The sequence below is a fragment of the Pantherophis guttatus genome, chromosome 8 (genome assembly GCF_059756535.1).
Source record: "Pantherophis guttatus breed Tessera chromosome 8, ASM5975653v1, whole genome shotgun sequence".
Lineage (NCBI taxonomy): Eukaryota > Metazoa > Chordata > Lepidosauria > Squamata > Colubridae > Pantherophis > Pantherophis guttatus.
The window spans coordinates 45,334,555-45,354,901 of record NC_142070.1 but is presented as its reverse complement, the minus strand read 5'-3'; the positions used below and the strand labels follow the sequence as shown (position 1 = coordinate 45,354,901).

Here is a 20,347-nt window from a genome sequence, read left to right as displayed (position 1 = left end):
AGGGATAACGATGGAGAAGATTCTTTTCCTAGACCCCACCAGTCAGAATTCTTTAATTGATGCGGTCTGCAGCATTTATGTTTAAATTATACTTAAATTTGCTTTGTAAATGATAAGCTCAGTACTATGTGTTAATATAAGGAAAGGGGGTAAAAGCAAATAATAGATAAGGCAGGAATAGAATGATCAGTGTTGACCTACAACATGTATGGCAATAACATTTTTTTTTCTACATTTGGCATTCTTGCAGCCCAGATGTAATAGTCCTGAATAGAAATAAAATTTTAATTTGCGTAATGTACAGAAAACAGCCGTATATATTGTTATCATTAAAATAACTACTACGTTGCCACAAACGTATCTTTACAGTATTGAGTACTAAGGTTTGTAGCTCCAAACTAGGCAGCTACTTTCACTTTTTTCTTATTATAGAAAGTGGAGCTTTAGGGTAACAGCAGGCATTTTAACTGTTGCAATATGGCACGCAATAATCTCATTTATATGCCATATCAGTCTTTATCATTTGTGAATACAGACTTTGGGAAGAATTGTAGCCTAGACTATTATATGGAGAATGGGTAGATATTGTCACAAAAATATTGTCACAAAATATAATAAAACTGATTAACTTCTGGGATATACATAAGTGTGGGTGTTTGTACATAAAAATGAATAGCTTTTAAAGGGGTTTTAAAAATAAATTGAGTAAATTGTATGGAAAATTCCAGAGAGCTAGGCTGTGGAATGTTGTACTACCGTAGCTATTCTCAAATTTCCTAAGAAAAGACTAGAAGAATCATAATAGTGAATGAGCACACAAGCTTGTGGAAATTTTGAATGTTTGTTCTCCTCAATTGGTGTCTGATTTTTGAAGTAATTGCTATTTTTGAAATGAAATACTATGGGATTTCTATTTGTTCACAGACAGGAATTCCCAGAACTGAGGGTACTAATTTTTTTTTTCTCTGTGCTTTCCATTATTCATATCCACCAGTGAGCTACAACTTATGATCTAGTAGAATTAACACTAGGCATATTGGCAGTATGTCAATGTTAATTCAATATGACTTATCCCAAGATATGAATGTCTATTGCTCTCCTTCTACCAAAACTTCAGCAGAGGGGTAGAGGTCACAACTCCCAGCATGAATATCCAAATTAAAGTTCTGAAAATTGCACCTCAACACATCTGGGAAATACCAAGCTGGGTGATGCAGTCTATTAGTCTCAAGTACTGAATTCCACCTGTTTGTTACAGGATACTAACTTTGCCTTCCTATTAAAGTTAAGCTTTATGTTGAAATATGTTTCTTTGCTGAGAGCACCTCTATAAATAATTCACTGCCCTGCCCGTAAACAAAAATAATATAAAGTAAAGACATTACGGTGCAGAAAAACAGTTCTCGCAGTTTTGGTTTCAGTGTATCTGTAGGTATTTCACTATTCCGGCAACAACTTGGGAAAACATGAAGTCTTCTGGAAAATAGAAACTATCTCCTTAGGTGTTGAATTGACAGGAAAGCACTCACACGACTATAATGACAGGGTTATGTGGGGAAAAAAAATAATCGGAGCCGAAAATTATTAGATTTTCACCATCAAATCAACAGAAAAACTGTAGAAGGGGAGATATACGTTGTTTATTTTGAAAAAGTTGCGCACGTCTCACCTTTTTCTCCTTTTGGAACTTACGGTCCTCTCCCCCCCCCTCACTTTTCCAAGCGACTTTTTAAAAAGTCACTAGGAGAACTTGCGCTGCTCAGTTCTGCCCCCCTTCCGTCTCTTCCGATCTGTCCCACTCCTGGTCCGCCCCACCCCCCGGGATGTGCGTGCTCGCGCGTGCCTCTTCCTCCCCCGCAGCACATTTTTGCAGGACGGGGGCTCTTCCAGTCTTTCCTTGGAGTAGCGGGGTGGCACGGAGAGGGTTAACGCTCAGGAATGCACCCGCCAGGAATGTGCATGCAGATGAGATGGATGCTAATCTCATGCTAATGAGTGGCTGCCGCCGCCGCTCGGGACTGAGCCGGTTCTCCCCCTCCCCCCGGAACATAAGCAGCGCCTCGTCTTAGCCTGGACCCCCTGACCCCCTGCTGCCAATACGGAATAAGGCCCGAAGGCGGAGGCTCCGTTCAGACATGGTGGACTGAAACTCAGGAGAGTTTCCTGGCCCATTGCACGATTCTGCTTCCCTCCACCCGCCCAGAGCTCCAGGGGAAGGAGGGGGCGTCTTTTCCCGCTTCCCTCCTTTTCTTTCTTGTTTGCTGTCCCTATGGAGCAGCTATACCCCGACTTCGACCATGCCTAGAAAAATGGGGAATGGGCAATTGCCTTTACCCGACGGCTGGGAGGAGGCGAGGGATTACGATGGGAAAGTCTTCTACATCGACCACAACACCAAGCAGACCAGCTGGATCGACCCTAGAGACAGGTGGGTGTAGATCGCCTCTCCAAATCCCAGTGCGCGAAGAGGAGGGGGTTGAACCAGGGGGGGAGGGGGAAATTGGCGTCAGGCGCATTTGTCCTCCTAACTTTAGGAGGAGTTGAGTTTGTTTCCCCCCCCACCTCTCTAGTCCCCTCCCCGGTGTAAGGGAGAGTCTCACATAGTTACATAATAAAGATAGTGATAACAACAACAACAACAACCTGCTCTTGAAGAAAGGGGAAGTGTTCCCTTCCGCCCCAGCATTATCTTGGAAGGAGAGGAGGGTGGTAGCGTGCAAGTTTGTGTATTTCTGGCATGCGTTGTCTGGCAAGGGTGTGTATTGGAGACAGAGAGGGAAAGTGTATTGGAGGGTGCAAAGTGAGAAAGAGAGTCGTAATAAAAGGCAAGAACTCTGGTGAACATTCTCTTTCTTGTGACTGGAACCAAACACCGATCAATTTGTCGATCCAGATTTTATTTAATGAGTATGTGTTGAAATGTTTCTCATCAGACTATGATTTGCCTATAGAACTGAAACAAGTTCTCTCTTTTTATAAAACTCCTAAGTGAAGTTATGGGATTTTAAAAAACAGGTTCTGATTTTTTTTTTTAAAGAATATTTAATTTTCATAGAAGCCCTTGCAATATTTCTCTGTGGCTATTAAAAGAATTGGGTCAAGTTAGAGGAGTTTTAAACATAGTTTTCTCTTTACATACTACAGCACAAAGAAAAAAGATGCTGGATCTCCAGAGATATTGGTATTCTGGGTTTTGAAAATGTGGTTAGAATAGAAACCATCTCCCTGGTGAAAAGGTAAAATATATTTAACAAATCATCTAGGTACACAATTAAAAGGGTGAAATTAGTAGGCCATTTGCTCATCTATTTTTGGAATTGAAGATTTCAACTGTAATGGGTTTTAACATTTTTATTTTTCTGAAAACCTGGCTTATTCCAGACAAAAGCATGTTGCCTTGTTCTGAGTCTCAGATTTGTACCACCTCATCCTTTTCAAGGTGAAGCCCTTGTAATGAAATTGAGAGAAGGCTAATCAGGCCTGGCACTTGAGTTCTTAGAAGTAGGCCTCAACTGAATCCTTTTCTCTCTTCTGGTCTCCCCAGATTATAAAAAGAGAGATTTATTAAAATAAGAGAGGAAGTTTAAACATTTCTTTAAAAATAGAGGGGAAAGTCTATATTAATTTTACAATAGAATGCCTCATATTTAATACTTTTTATGAAGAAAGTAATTTTCTTTTAATTGCTACCACCAAATTAAGTGACACTGAAATCTAAGAGATTACTTAAATTAAGGAAAATTGTTCTAGTATATACTATAATATTCAGTAAAATACATAATTCTTCTCTCACTTTTCAGACTTACGTGCTGCTTATCTTTATTAAACTAATAAAATCCAGTATCGTTTAACTAATAAAAGCCATTAGAAATTTATGTCACAAACCATGCTGAATGATTAATGAAGGACTTGTTTTAACTTTCCTGGTTGAAATAAGAAAGGGTAGTTGTAACATTTCTGATACTATCAGAGTCAGGCTGCTTCTATATGAAAGTTGTTACATGCCTTGATGCAGTGTCAGAACTTCTTCCCTGATGAATGGATTAATAAAATGGATTTATATTTAGAAATGTTGATACGAAATTGTTTCTGAAAACTTAGAACTTATTAAACAAAATAGGACCAATCCTTGACATGATTGGATATTCAAATATACATATACTCAGTATTTTAACTTATTCGGCATTTTCAATTGTTTCATTTTAGCTGATCTTACAAATTTTTATAGACTAAGCATATATTTTTCTGAACACAAATATAGTATGTGGTGCACATTCAGATTTCTTGATATTCAGACTAAAACTAAATACTGATTTGTTATGTTGGCTAAAACTGTGATTACAACTAATCCTATTTTTGGTTTTTCTTTTCACCTAGAACTACAAATACAATTCCATAATCATGGGGTTTTTTTTCAAGAAAGGAAAGACATATAACATATTTTGTGATAATGAGGCTTGAAATAACTACTATTTCATTAATATTCTTATTTCAGAAGACTTGAGACAATTTCAGTCCTTAGCTTGACTGTATTTTCTTTCAGAAAAGCTAATGAAGTGAAGTCCTTGTTTAAATAGTGTAGGAGACAGTGTTTGAAGTAACTCTATTAATGCCTGTCAATCTCTTTGCTCACTGTTACAAAACAAACAGAAAGAGGTTGTACTTGGTACTTGAGATAATCGATAACTAATGTATAGGTCTTGACTTCAGACAAAATTATGTACAAAAAGAAGGAAAAGTAGGTAATTCATTCCCTTTTATCTGAATTCAATATATACATAGTTTGATTTTCATTCTTCTATAATACACAGTCTATTTAACAGGTGAAGTTCCTATTTTAATTCTATGTGATTAACTTTGAAATGAAAGTTTATTACGGTTATCATGCAACTTACTCCCAAGAAAATATACACAAATGTATACCCACATGCAGGTTTGTTTTGTATAGTTACACAGAAGTAAAGAGTCTACTTTCAACCCTTATTAGATATGTTGGATCATAGTTGGCATATTTTTAGATGCAGACTTATTTGTACTATTGTAATTTGGATTATTATAATCCATTCTATCTGAGGCTGCTTTGTAAACCACGTGGAAATAACACCATTGCAGCAGCTTGTATTATTATGGAATGGATCCATTGTGATTTGCTTATAAACTACACTGGTGCTAGAACTGCACTGATTACCAGTTTGCTTTGAAATAAATTCAAGGTACTTATTTCACTTTTAAATCCATGGCTATTGTAGTTTATGACCTACATATCTTTGGAATTGCTTTGTTCCAATTATTTATGCCCATACAAAATACCAGGTAAAAAAGGCTTCCTTAGAATCCCTTCACTTGGGACTTGAAGGTGGGACATTTCATGTGCTGATCCTGTTCTTTGAAACAGCATTCCTCCTAAGAATTGTACCTTGGGGTAGATGAGTTGATTGTGCCTTTCGTTTGAATTGGGTTTGTTTATTGGAATTATGAATTGTCTGTTACTTATTTTATTTTTATGTGTACTTTAAGCCTTATTGTATAGACTAGGGCAGTGATGGCGAACCTTTTCAGCACCAAGTGCCCAAACTGGAACGTGTGTGTGTGAGCGCACCAGAGCTCCGGAAACCTGAAGACCACCTGGCCAGTGCGCATGTGCATGCTGGCCAGCTAGTCTTTGGGTTTCTGGTTTTCCGGCATGCACAAAGACAAGCTGGCCAGTGCACTTGTGCATGCCGGAAACCAGAACAGCAACTGGCGACAGCAGGCATGCTCGCAGAAAGGCCTCTGCATGCCACTTCTGGCACGCATGCCATAGGTTCACCATCACGGGACTAGGCATCTAAGCCATTCAGAACTGATTATATTAGGCACAGAACCTGTAATTGGAATGTATACAGTTAGTCCTCAGCTTACAGCCATGCGTTCAAAGTTTTGATAGCCTTAGAAAGCATAACTAATGACTTGTACTTGCACTTCAAACAGTCAAACCAGCCCCACGATCACATGATTGTAATTGTGGTGCTTGGCAACTGACTCACATTTATGACAGATTGCAGCATCCTGTGGCCACTGATCACAGTTTGTAACTTTTTTTGCCAGCTTTCAGCAAAAAAAATGTTCATTTTTTGATTCACTTAATGACTATGTGATTCATTTAACAACACGATTCATTTAACGATCACCATAAAAATGATCAGAAAATCAGCTCCAACTTGATTTATGTTTCCAGTTATTTATGATGAAAATTCCAGTCCCAATTATGGAAATAAATTGAGGACTACTTGTCTTGATGTCTGGAGCTACTATAATAAAGACCAGATCCATCCAAAATCTTCTTTTAAAAAATAGTTGTTTTTGTTGCTAGAACTATTTTTATGATGGGGGTGTTCAGGTTGCATTGATGACCCTATTGTCATATAATATTTGGCATAAATCTGAGCCATTTCTAATAGAAAGTTAAAATATTCTTCCCTTCATATAACAGAAATGTAGTCATTTGCAATACAACAAGTTCATAGTGGTCTTAATAAAATCAACTATTTTGGAAATATGTATCTATGATTAATTTTTGACCCCCGTGTGTGCAGTATTAAAACTTGTATGCCATTTGACTCAGTGTCTCTTGGTGGCTCACAACAATAAAAAATTACAATCAAATCACTGAAATGTAAGAGATAAAAGAGATAAAAGAAAAAATATGGCATGCACAATGACGTCTTATTTTCTCTTTCCAAAGGCCTGGGTGAAGTGCCAGGTTCTCATGGCTGTTCTAAACAAATTGTTTCAGAGGGCAAGTGCTGCTATAGACAAGGCAGATTTCTAGATTTCTGGATAGATGGCATATTTAACTGAAGAAACCCGCAATACACCAATCCTGCAGAATCAAATTAGTCAAATTACCGTATTTTTCAGAGTATAAGATGCACTTTAGTTTTTGGACAGGAAAACAAGAAAAAAATATTTCTGCCTCTGCCTAGCAGTATCCATCAGTATTCATCTAGCTAGCGTCCTTGCTGCAGCAAACAGCCTGGTTAGCTTCAGCATGTTAGCGCAGCCTGATTTAGCACGAACAGCTGATTGGTGGATGGATCTGCCTCCCAGAATAGTGCCAATCAGCTGTTCCAGGCTGCGGGGATCGCCAGAGCCCGTTGCCGCCTCCGCATGTCATGTTTTTGGCCTCTGCGCATCACATTTTTGGCCTTCGCACACTCCGTTTTAGACCTGTTCTAGGCTGAGAGGATTGCCACAGCACGTTGCCGCCGATCACGTGGCCCTGCATCACGTTTTCGGCCTCCACACACCTGTTTTTGGCCTCAGCATGTCACATTTTCGGCCAGTTCCAGGTGGCGGGGATTGCCACCACAGCCAATCCCTGCTGCCTGGAGCTAGATGAAAATGTGACACACAGAGGCCAAAATGGGGCATGCGGAGGCCAAAAATGTGATGTGCGGAGGCCAAAAATGCGATGCACGGAGGCGGTGATCTGTGGCAATGTGCTTTGGCGATCCTTATAGCCTGAAATGGGTTGGGTCTAAAATGGGACATGTAGAGGCCAAAAATGGGGCATGTGGAGGCCGGAAACACGATGCGCGGAGGCCAAAAATGGCCAAAGGGTGGATGGGTGGCATTTCGGCAACATTCGGTATACAAGACACACCACAATTTTCACCCACTTTTTGGGGGGAGGGGGAGTGCATCTTATACTCCTAAAAGAATGGTATGTGGTACCTTGCTCAATAGTAGTAACTGTGAAAGGGATCTTGGAGTCCTATGGACAATCATTTAAATATGAGCCAGCAGTGTGCTGCAGCTGCCAAAAAAGCCACCACAGTTCTAGGCTGCAAAAACATTGTGATAGAATCAAGATCACGTGAAGTATCAATACCAATTTATAATGCCTCAGTAAGGCCACACTTGGAATACTGCATCCAGTTTTGGTCACCACAATGTAAAAAAAATGTTGGGACTCTAGAAAGAGTGCAGAAAAGAACAAAAAGATGATTAGGGGACTGGAGGCTAAAACATAAAAAGAAAGATTGCTGGAACTAGGTATGTCTAGTTTGATGAAAAGAAGGACTAGAGGTGACATGATAGCAGTGTTCCAATATCTCTACTACAAGGAAGAGGGATTCAAGCTATTCTCCAAAGCACCAGAGGGTAGGACAAGAAGCAATGGGTGGAAACTAGTCAAGGACAGAAGCAACTTAGAACTAAGGAGAAATTTCCTGACAGACAGTTAGAACAATTAATCAGTGGAACAACTTGCTTCCAAAGGTTGTGAATGCTCCAACATTGGAAGTTTTTAGGAAGAGATTGGATAACCATTTGATTAGCTTTGATTTTTTTCTATATTTTTTTATTTTTTTGCATTTCTATCTATTTCGCTCTGTATTCTGACTCCTTTTCTAGACTCTTTCTTGACTTAGCTTTCGGTTAGTTTTTTAAATTGCTTTCAGAAACCTTAATAAAGTTATAAAAAAATAAACAAACTATAGGATCAATTAAACCTGCAAATGAAGTAGTATCAGTAACAGACATTCCAAAATCTGTTCTTCAACCTGAATGACATAAATCATAAACTGATCCTTTATACTTAGGTATAGGAAATATGTGCAAAAAGAATACTTTGCACATTTTAATTTAGCGGCTGGTTTTAAGGTTTAAATTATTGATCTATACCAATGTTTTTCAAATTTGGCAACTTTAAGATGGGTGGACTTCAACTCCCCAGCCTCCACCCTCTGGAAATTGAAATCTCTCCCTCTTATAAGTTACTAAGTTTGAGAAACACTGATCTATACTTTTGGATAATATAGTCTAAGTAGCTGGGCATAAGCAATTTTTTGTTGCTTTTGCCTGTAATCTTTGGAACTAGAAACTGAATGCAATACATTCTGATAACCTGTACAAAAATCACCTAACATAATTGGGCATACTGTTATCTGTAAGTAGCATCTCCTTTGCTTTGGGGATTGTCAATTTGGTTTCTTTCATGCAGTGTTCAAGGTTTCTTGTTTTTCTCAAAGCAGCAGTCTGTTAGTGTTCAGGAAGAATAACTTGTAAGAGCCCAGAGTGATATATGAAATAGATTTTATCAGTGTTGAGAAAAAAGAGAAATAGTTTAATAATTCACAGTAACAATGGAATGGAATTCTAAAAAGATGGTGTGCTGCTCCTTTTCACTTGACTTACTTATAGTATAAAACTTCAGTTCTAAAGCAAACATGCAATTTAGTATTGTGATTTATGGTCATGCACTTTTCTTAAAAGGGAAATCCATAATTCTGTTGCAGGGTGTACATTATTCATTAGGATTAGGATATCTCCCATTAAAGCTTTATGAATGACATGTTTAACTATTTGTTTAAAATCCTCCTGAAGTACCACTATGTAATTCAGCTATTTTAGCTTCAAGAAAAACATGTCTTCTTGATATTGCTAGTCTTTAACATTATAGGTGTAAGTGTTGGTCATACTTAATTTAATAATTTTGACAGAGTTGAAGCCAAGTGCAGCACATTTCTTTTTTTTTTATAATTTTTTATTATAGTTCAAAAAAACCAAAACCAAATATATAATAGTTTTTATATCACGGTGTAACATCACCAAAATATCTGATTATTGGTATACACCAATAATCAGAAAGTAAAAATAGAAATTATTTACATATTCTTATATACAAATTTACATTTCCAATACTTATTGGTTACCATAATTATACCATCATCTATAATTATAATCCAACATTAACAACATTAAATGCAGCACATTTCTTTTGATTTACACATAAAAAGCCAAAGTATTTATTTATTGGGCAGATACGAATATAAATGCAAATATATAGATAGATCGTCCTACGACTGCAATTGGAACTGGTTTTCCAATCGTAAATTATTGTGGTTGTAAGTTGAGGCACTCATGTGAGCGAACTCAATATTGTGACACTTTTTGCGGCATGACAAAACTAAAGAAAACTAGCTGGTCAGAATATAACACTTATAGGTGATAAAATGAGATATAAAGGAGTTCTGAGAAGAGGTGCAAAACGTGTAATCTATGTGAAATGGGTAAGGTGTGTAGAGTGCAAGAGCTTTCAATTCTATAGCTAGATATTTCATTTACTTTCATTTGCTTTATTTCATTTTTTTTTTCTACAGGAAGTGAAAAGCAAAAGAAGTTCCCTCTCATAGATCATATATCAACTGTTGCAATATTTTTCTTTTTGAAAAAACAATAAATTTAGTCTTCTTTCAGAGAAGATTCAGGCATTCCTACCTAATGGTAGCAACAGCTTTTAATGAATAAATATATAGTTTTATTGTTAATGGTTTTCATATTTTTATATATGCATTAAATTTTATATAATGTAAGCTGTCTAGACTGGCAGGAACATGCAACATACAAATGTGAAAACATAAATACTGCAATTCTATGGGTTTAACTGTATTGTCCAATTTCTCCATTTCCTAAATGAATGAGCAACAATTTTTGGAGGGCAAGAATGGACGATGATGTTTCTTTGTGCTCACTCTTCCTATTGTAAATGCAATCTTGCAAATTCTTGCTGTGGTTTTGAACTATTCTTTTTCCTACACAGGTAGCCTAGACTTACAACCACAGTTAGGACCAGAATTTTGGTTGTAAGTCATTGCAGTTGTAAATCAAGGCACCACATAACCAGACTTGATTTTATGATCATTTTTATGATAGTCATTAACTAAGTCTCCATGGTGATTAAGTGAACTACATTGTTTTAAGTGGGAACCCATTTTATCCAATGGAATTTTTTTGTTGGTTTTTGCTAGAAAATGGCAATAAACAGCAAAACTTGATAATGTGACCGCAGGACACTACGACATGTTGTAAATGCGAGCCACTTACCAAGGACCCAAAATGTTATTGTGTATCCTAGGGGATGGTGCAGCACAATAGAAACTTTAAGAACAGGGTACAAGTAACCTTTTTAAAGTCCATTGTAACTTCAAACAGTTGTTAATTCACTAGTTGTAACTCATTGATTACCTGTATGTTGTCTTGGGTGCTCCTATTTGCTTGGCTAATGTTTTTTTGTTACAGACTTGACCTCTGCACTTCATTGGCTACTTTGCAGGGGTAGGAACACACATTGAGTCAATGGGTTTCTAATGAAGGTTAAAACCCTGTAGAAAAATCTCTCTTTCTTGCTTTCTCGCTTTCTCCTAGCTAATTTCCCTATACTATTTAGTTTTTCTCAGTCACTTGAGATAATATGTTAAGAGCTGAGGGTGCCATTTTGAAAGGAAAGGTTGAACAGTTACCAAGTACACATATTCTCTTGCTTCATTCAACTATGTAATGCAGCAATCTACCTTGAATTAATTTCTAAAGCAGTTATATGCACTTTGTAAATGAGCAGCTGCTTTAACTATTCAAAAATAAGAACTTCAGAAGTGCTCACATGGTTAGATATACAAAAGGCATGTGTACACTGGTATTTTGTGCTACATACAGTAAAGCAAGCTAGACACCTTCCAGATATTTAGAAATGGATGTGTAACAGCGATTGCTCTCCACCAGTTAATATTTGAAAAATACACTTTGTGATTCCTTAAGCAATATAATTCATAAAACAGATATTAAGATTAATAATCATTGATAGACTGCCCTCTATGAATTTGTTCAGTTCTCTGTTACATTTGTAAAAAATAGTCATTGTTATATCTGATGGCAGTGGAAGACATTTAACTGTGGGATTGGAAAATATGACAATTCAGAAGTAATAGTGGCACATGGTTACTTGAGAAAATTCAGTAGATTGTGCAAAAACATATGGCTAATATCTCTTGATTTTAGTTCCACTGTAAATAAGCCTGAGATTAAACTCTTGATATAAGAATAATGAATTAACTTTTGATGTTCTTAAATCAAGGAAGGAGTTAATGGAGTAAATGTTAAATGGGTAGTTTCAGTCCTTCCAGCATATAATGACTACATTTAAAAAGGATGGGTCCTCTCTAACTGGTTTTAATTATTACTGCATTTTTCGGACTATAAGACGCTCCAGACTATAAGATGCAGATTAGCTTTAGAGGAGGAAAATAAGAAGAAAAAAAAAAACCCTGCCTCTATCTCCCAGCATCCATCCAGTATTCATCTGGCTAGCTTCCTTGCAGCAAACAGCAAACAGCCTGGTTAGCTTCAGCACATTATTGCAGCGCCAGCTCGTGGCTCGTCAGGGCTCTGCTCCATTGTGCCCATCACTGGTTAACTGAGCTGAGCTGCTGCCGCCGCCGGGTAACACTGGAGCCTTCGCTGCTGAGCAGCTGATTGGCAGTTGGATCGGCCTCCCGGAATACCACTGATCAGCTGTTCTAGGGGGCGTGACCCATTCACCATGACCTGTTCGCTGTGGCTGCCCGTTTGCCATCACTGCCCATATGCTGCAGCCCATTCACCGCTGATCACCACAATTGGTGGTGAACAGGTGGCAGTGGCGGTGATAGGTGGCAGTGATCCCTGCCGCCTAGAACAGCTGATTGGCGCCGCACCAACCCCCGTCCCCCGCCACTGCAATATTAGCTCTATAAGACACACCAACATTTCCATCCACTTTTGAGGTGGGGAGTGCATCTTATAGTCCGAAAAATACGTAGTTCTTTTCTTAGAGTCAACTGTATTGCCAACAATATTATATATATAATATTGTTATTATATTAAGATCAATGCCGTACACAAAATGGTAAAGATTTTAGAATGAACAAAGGAATACTGGGAGATTAATAATAATCTGATTCATTTCATCAAACATTCCTAAAATAATATTCAGATGATTAGAGACTTCATTATGGAAACAAAAAGAAATAAAGCTTTAACACTTTTTGGTGGACTTTAACGTAACTAAATTGCAATTTAATTGTAACTAACATAACATTTAGAGGTACTGAACCAAATGAAGGATTTTATTATTATTTTATTATTATAAAGAGCCAATTATTATTATGAGTAGATGATGGCACAGTGGTTAGAATGCAGTACTGCAGGCTACTTCTGCTGACTGCCAGCTGTCAGCAGTTTGGCAGTTCGAGGCTCACTGATTAAAGGTTGACTCAGCCTTTCATCCTTCCAAGGTCGGTAAAATAAGGACCCAGATTGTTGGGGGCAATATGCTGACTCTGTAAATCACTTAGAGAGGGCTATAAAGCACTATGAAGAGGTATATAAGTCTAAGTGCTATTGCTATTATTACAATATTCATAGTTTTTTCTTTATCATATACAGTATATTGTTCATAATATTACATCATTTTTAAAAAAATTGAAAACAAGAAAGTTCTAAAGTTTTTGTGGTTACCATTAACTATATTTGGTATTTACATCACCTTTTCTTCGTGGAATCCAGGTGGTATATATTCTTTGTGCCTATTTTATTCTCAGAATAACCTTTTGATGTATGGTAGATTAAATCGAAACATAGAGGCTGCCCTAGAGCTATGCAAGGTACTTTCTAACTGAATATGGTTAAAAGCTATCATCAGAAATTTCTATTTCTTACCAAACATTTCCTAAATAAATGATTATTACATGGATGAATAATAAAACTTTTAACATTTGAGATTGATAGTTAAATGATAATTCATTAACTGGATAGAAATTATTATTGAACAAAATGGAGTCAGATTGATTTTGATTTATAGTTGCAATATTGTTTATATTTAATTTTATTAAAATTGTATTCTACTTAATACTTATTTTACCCCCTCAGATGTATTTTCTTTCTGGACAGTAGAGTAGGTGAAGTTTGTCTGTTTTCATTATTCTCCTGGATTTTTTATTTTGGCAGTTGATAGATTCATTGGCCAAGCAGCTATAATGAACATTATGATGGAAGAAATTAGGTATTGTTTTATCTACCCTAATAAGCAAATAACAATATTTGTTGTTGTGTTTAGAAGTTCACTCTGTTTTGTCTCTGTTTCTTTAAACAGTATATCCAACTGTATTGTCTGCTAACTCACGTTGATTTATATTTTTTCAATAGCTTTCCATTGGCCTGCATATCTGCCATCCTAAATTGCAAACTGGAAGGTCTACCTTGTGTTAGCTTTTTATACCATCCACATAATTTCTTTTATTTTAGTTATTTAATTCATCATTTTTATTTATTGTTAACTATTAATCATTTACATTTATTCATAATTTACTGTTATGTAAAAGGATATATTGTGTATGATTTTAACCATCTGTGTAATCTAAAGCCTACATCAAAATCAGTAACCATAAAGACTACAAAGAGGCAATACATATACGTGAAAAGTTGAGTATAATAATTTCACTAGGTGGTAACTGTCATAGATCAGGACTAGAATGATTAAGGAAAGACTTGAAGGGTTTCATGTCCAACATATGTGAAAGTCACCTAATTTAAACATTGTATTTTATGTTATAAGCAAACATTTTCTTTTGTATCAAACTAGTAATTGTCTCAGTTTTCAAGTATCATTTTGATAGACCTTTACATAATGAAGGCTAGAATTATATATTGCCTCAGAAAATCATATTTCCAAACAAGAGTGGATAGTACCCTGTTTTCCCCAAAATCAGACATCCCCTGATAATAAGCCCAATCAGGCTTTTGAGTGCATGGCAATAAGGCCAAGCGCTTATTTCAGGGTTCAAAAAAATATAAGACAGGGTCTTATTTTCAGGGAAACACAGTATGTTTTGTTGAAATAAGCCGGAAAGTAGTAGAAATTACTGTGATTAAAAAGCAAAATATATGAATACAGGGCTATGCCAAAGGAAGAAAAAATCCTATTATATTGCTAAAATCCAGCTCTTAAGCAAAAACTACATAAATATAATCCCAAGACTATAAATTTAGGTTTCCCTATCTTTCCAACACTGAAAAGTAATTCCCATGTTCCTCATTCCAATAATTCTTTATGTATTGATAAGATCTATATTTTACTGCATATGTAATTCATGCTACATTCCCATCTATAGTATATTGATCTCTGTACATATTGTTTCATGACAATAATAAGACAAATCCACATCCTATGAGTAATACTTTTGTAGTTTGAATGAAGTACCGTATTTTTTGGAGTATAAGACGCACCTTTTAGCCCCCCAAAGGGGGTGAAAATTTAGGTGCATCTTATACACCGAATGTAGCAGTTACCTCCTTGCAAGCAAACAGCAAGAAAAAACAGCTCCTTTCAGCTTCACCATAGGTTAATTAGCACAATTAACAGCGTCCCGACTCTCAGCTGATTTGCTTTCAGCTGTTTTGCGCAGGACTCTGCTGCTTGCTTCAAAGAGTGCTGGAGCAGATTATTTTTTCCCCTAGCTATGCTGAAAAACAAAACCGAAAGTAAAGCAGGCTCTTTCTGCAATGTGGCAAAATGAGGCAGAGAGAGATTTCTTTTTCTTTTTCCTCACCAAAAAAGGTAGGTGCAAACAATGGGAAATTTAGGGCAAAAGAAGAGAGTTCAAGATTTTAAAACACAAAAGAAAAAAAGCTCTAGGGAATTGTAATAATTGAGATACTATTAATTGTATATTGTGTTGAAAGCAGAAATGGTTAAGTTGTGGTTTGGAGGAATATATGGGGAAAATTATTTGGTTTATTATTATTGGTAAATATAATTAATTGATTTGTAAAAAATTGGATTGCATGGAAATAATTGGAATATTCATGTTCATATTGATTAATATACAAAAAAGATAGTTATATAACTAATTGATTTATATTAAAATGTTGAATTTGTATTAAACAATTGTAATATTAAATAATTAACCATATAAAAATAGATGACAATGGGAAGGGGTATAAAATAGAATAGAAGGGAAAAATTGAATTTGATTAAGATTAGAGATGAGGATGAAGGATAATATTGGTTTTTTTAAAAAATAGATGAGGAATAAATATGGCAAAAAAGAAATATAGAAATTGTAAATTTAATTGAAATGACTAAACACTGTTTAAATTTGTGAACCAGCCAAATACTCTGTTCAAAGAAAATACATTGTATGTTTGTATGTGTGCTTGTCTAAAAAATAAAAAAAAAACTTTTTTTAAAAAACAACAACCAAAAAAGATAGGTGCGTCTTATACTCCAGTGCGTCTTATACTCCGAAAAATACGGTATTTAAAGATTATATCTCTCAATCGTTCGACCCAAGATCAAGTACAAAAATATAAGAAACAGACCCATTTGGCATGTGAGAGTGAGAGGTTATAATTCCTGCAAACTTAGCTGTTTAAATTAGTTTTGGCAAAAATTCAGGCTTCTCATTTGAAAAGCTTTATGGGACCTGATCCAATTCACAGTACACACCATATCTTCCCCCTCCTTTTTTTTTTGTTCTTAACTTCCAGCAAGCTACTGATTTTGTTTTCAGGCACTAATTTGTTATAGTACAGTGGCTTCTCCTTGCCATTCTGCAGCTGATAAGTAGCAATAAAACAGTAAAAAGAGGCTTGGCTTAAGGTATTGCTAGGCATTTTCAAGTGAGCTCTTCTGACTATGGATGAAGCCTTATGTGGACTAAACATAATTATTGGTATTCCTAAATTCAAAAAATAAGTCAAATACGATGGCTGGCATTTTCTTAAGTTATTACAATGTGATTTCCTTCTCTCTTGTCTTCTCTGTGTTGGATAAATTTGCCCCGCAATGCTCACCTATTTTCTTCAGAAATTTTGTCTCAGAGTTTTCTGCCCCATCTTCAAAAGACAATGCTGTCTAAGGTTCATTTTAGCTTGCCAGCCATTACAGTTTCAGCTTTCCTTCTTCTTCTTCTCAGAATACTTTTTTAAGTCTTCAGCTTTCTCATTCTCTTTGCCTTACTGTGGTTTCACATCATAGAAATCTTTTGTCTTTCTCTGTATTCTGTTTTTCTTGCTTTTGTTCATAAACCTATTTATTTTTCTTGTAGTTCATTACATTTTTGGTGAAAAAAATGTATTTCCATAGATTGAGATTATATTTGAAAACAGTATTTCTGTTCAGAATATAATTTTATATTTTAAATACTTTTAAATGCTAACATGATTTGGGGTTTGAATGTTTGGCTTAAGTTACAACTCTACTTACAAATTATTAAAAAACACAAAATAATGATGTTTTTTAAGTAACTAAGTATCTAATGTTTTTAAATTCATTTATTTAATTTATTATTTAATTTATTATTTAAATTTATTATTTAAATAAATAATATTAAATTAAATAAACTTTAGCCAAATTAAATTAAATATTTATTATTTTAAGTATTTAAGTATTTCCTTAAAGTTTAAGAAATTGAAATGTAAAGATGATGTGGAATTATTTGCAATGGAACATCATCGAAGTGAAGCCGAAGTATATGATGACCCCATTGGACTCTGATTTGGAGGAGGAGGAGTAACCATCTGACAGGGATGGCAAACCCTTCCCAGAATGTCCAGAGAATCCCATGGCTGAAGACATTGCAGTCCTGAGCCCATCCAGCATTTGAAAGGGTGGCTGACTGGACAGGGAGCTGTCTACTGGAGTGGATCAGATGTGGAGGATCAGCAGTGATGACAGGCTACAGATCGCCTCTGATGTGGGACAGCTACCTCCCCTGTCCGATCCGCAGGTGCAGAGAGCAGTGTAGAGGGACGCACAGAGGAAGTCTCAGAGGTTGCTCATAAGAAAACAGCCATGTCCCATTCACATGTCCACACCTGGAAAGAACAATTTAACTGGACACTGGGGGGAAGGTATGTTTGTGGGAATACCTTCCGAACTTTTCTGCATGCTGCCTCATGAATATTGATTTGTGTTTCTTGAGTCTGAACTTCAGACTTCATTGTGTACTTTAGACTGGGTTCTATGACTTCAAGACTCTGGGACTGTGCTTTGTTTTTTGGAATCCTGGACTTTGTGTTGTGGACTTGGTAATTGTGACTATTGGGATTTCTCTCTTTGCCTTGTGGGTCATCTAGGATATAGTTCCTGGAACCAGGACTGAGGGGAAATTGTAGGCTAGGGTGGCACTTCATTGGCACCATTGGTGGGCTGTTTGATGCTGTGTTAATTGTGCAATAAATGGACTACCCTTGACCTCTGACTTGCCAGCATGACTTGGGTCAGAACAGAGTTATTAAGCTGAGTATTGAATGATCATCACCAAAAATGGATACACTTCTTCAAAGTACCACTTTACATTGCAAGTTAAAATTTTAGGATTTTGTGGATGGGGGACATTTGCTTAACTTTTAAATTCAGCAGACTGTGTCTTCTCCCTTTAAAGACTCAAGCATTGGTATTAATGTTGGTGGACACATTCTGAATGCTTCATCTTTCCTACCTGTTTTCAAAGGAACAGAGAGCAATATATGATAGTGGCAAATTGCAGTGGTTAAAAAATCATAGTGAATTACAGCCTGTACATATATGTTAATAGTTACTAGTTTAAAATTTAACATTTATTCTCTGCTCATGCTATCTTTAAAATAGAACGAAAATGGGATGCAAACCACAAAATAAATTATAAAATGGTGTACGTGTTAGGTGTTTAAAACGGGGTAAACACACAGTACTATAAATCTTACCTCCATAGCCAACACAAATTCCACAATCTGTAACAAGAAAACCAACAGTGAATAATCCTTCTGTTATACTGGCTAACTTAAGCTTTTACTAGTACAGGTGTAATCTACTTGCAATACACAAACTTCTGTCCCTCACTCTGAAGCTGATAATTCCCCAAATAAATTGCTTTAGACATATAAATCATATGAAAATGGGACTTCGGTATAAAAGGAAAAATCAATGGATCGTAGCCAGATTATTATTCTTATTATTATTATTATTATTAATAATAATAATAATAATAATAATAATAATAATAATAGTAATAATTTTATTTCTATACCGCCCTTCTCCCGAAGGACTCAGGGCGGTGTACAGCCTATTTTTTTTTTTTTATTGAAAAGGTTTTCAAATACAAATTTTTCCCCCTTTTCCCCCCCCTCCCCCCCTCCCTAACCCCCCCTCCCCACCCTTCCCCCCCTGTGACTTCTTCGTAACAAAAAAAAAACCCTAATTCATAACAGATTACTTACTCCCTCCTCAAAATACTGACCTTTACTTACTAAAAGTATTATAAATCCCCCTTTATCCATACATTTCAGAAAAGAAGAAGAGAAAAAAAACAAAAAAAAAACAAACACATTATACTATAACTATTATAAAATAACTTCTAATTTAGCATAATAGTGTTTTATATCTATACATTATTGCAACAATTCAAAACCACCTTCCACTTTAAAACTATACGATAAGTCCTACTTTAATAACATTTCAAAGCGGGCTCCCCATAAAATCTAATTTAACATTTATTCCACTCTATCCATTTCCTCCACTCCCCTAAATGTATCACTTAAAAATCCCTTTTCTTAAACTAATCAGTCTGTAGCTAGCTTATTCACCCACTGTCTTACAAATTTACCATACACAACAATTCTTGATATCTTTAATTCACTGCCCACACTACTTAAAAATATATATATATATATATTCCATTATATCTAAATAAAAAAAGAAAAGACAATAACTTTAAATTTATAGTCCATATAATATCTTCTTGAAGTCTTTCCACTGGATTGTTAAAACCAACATCCATAATAGGGTAACATAGCTTGCTGATGCAACAGTTTATTCAAGATCTCCAATCATATCTGCCCCCATCAGTAGTAAACATCTTCTTATATATATAAAAGTAAAAACAACCTATTTAAAACACAAGACAAACATCAATTTAAAATTTAAAATTATTAAATAAATTTGGCTCCATTTAAAACCCCAGAAATTTTAAATACCCCAATTTAAAATTATCATGTCGATAGCCCGGCCTGGCGGAACAACAGGGTCTTCAGTGCACAGCGAAATACCCGGAGGTCAGAGATCTTATGTATTTCCGGGGGCAATTCATTCCACAGGGCTGCAGCTCCCACAGAGAAGGCCCTCCCCTGGGTGTCACAGCCGACATAACTTGGCCAATGGCACCCTGAGGAGACCCTCTCTGTGGGGACGAACTGGCCGGTGGGAGGCTATTGGTGGCAGGAGTCGGTCTCGAAGGTACCCGGGTCCTATGCCATGGAGCGCTTTAAAGGTGGTAACCATCACCTTGAATCGCACCCGGAAGACCACTGGGAGCCAGTGCAGCTCGCGCAGGAGGGGTGTCACGTGGGCACAACGAGTTGCGCCCATAACCACCCGCACGGCCACATTCTGGACCAGTTGGAGCCTCCGAGTGCTCTTCAAGGGGAGCCCCATGTAGAGAGCATTATTAACATTGACATGAAATCTTAAAATGGGCTATCCCTATATATAAAGCAAATGCACCTAAAA

At 36.3% G+C, this 20,347-nt stretch overlaps 1 protein-coding gene across 5 annotated transcripts in view; it reads left to right on the top strand.

The window, feature by feature from the left end:
• The first annotated feature begins 544 nt into the window (after positions 1-544).
• WWC2 (WW and C2 domain containing 2) overlaps positions 545-20,347 on the top strand; it is a 153,119-nt gene continuing 133,316 nt past the window's right edge. For 4 of the 5 annotated variants that reach the window (XM_087874725.1, XM_034401374.3, XM_034401375.3 and 1 more), the window contains exon 1: positions 545-2,428. In XM_087874725.1, coding sequence (XP_087730851.1) covers positions 2,298-2,428 — 131 coding nt within the window. In that variant the 5' untranslated portion in view covers positions 545-2,297. The remainder of the gene's footprint in view (positions 2,429-20,347) is intronic. The other variant, XM_087874724.1, reaches the window with a different exon arrangement.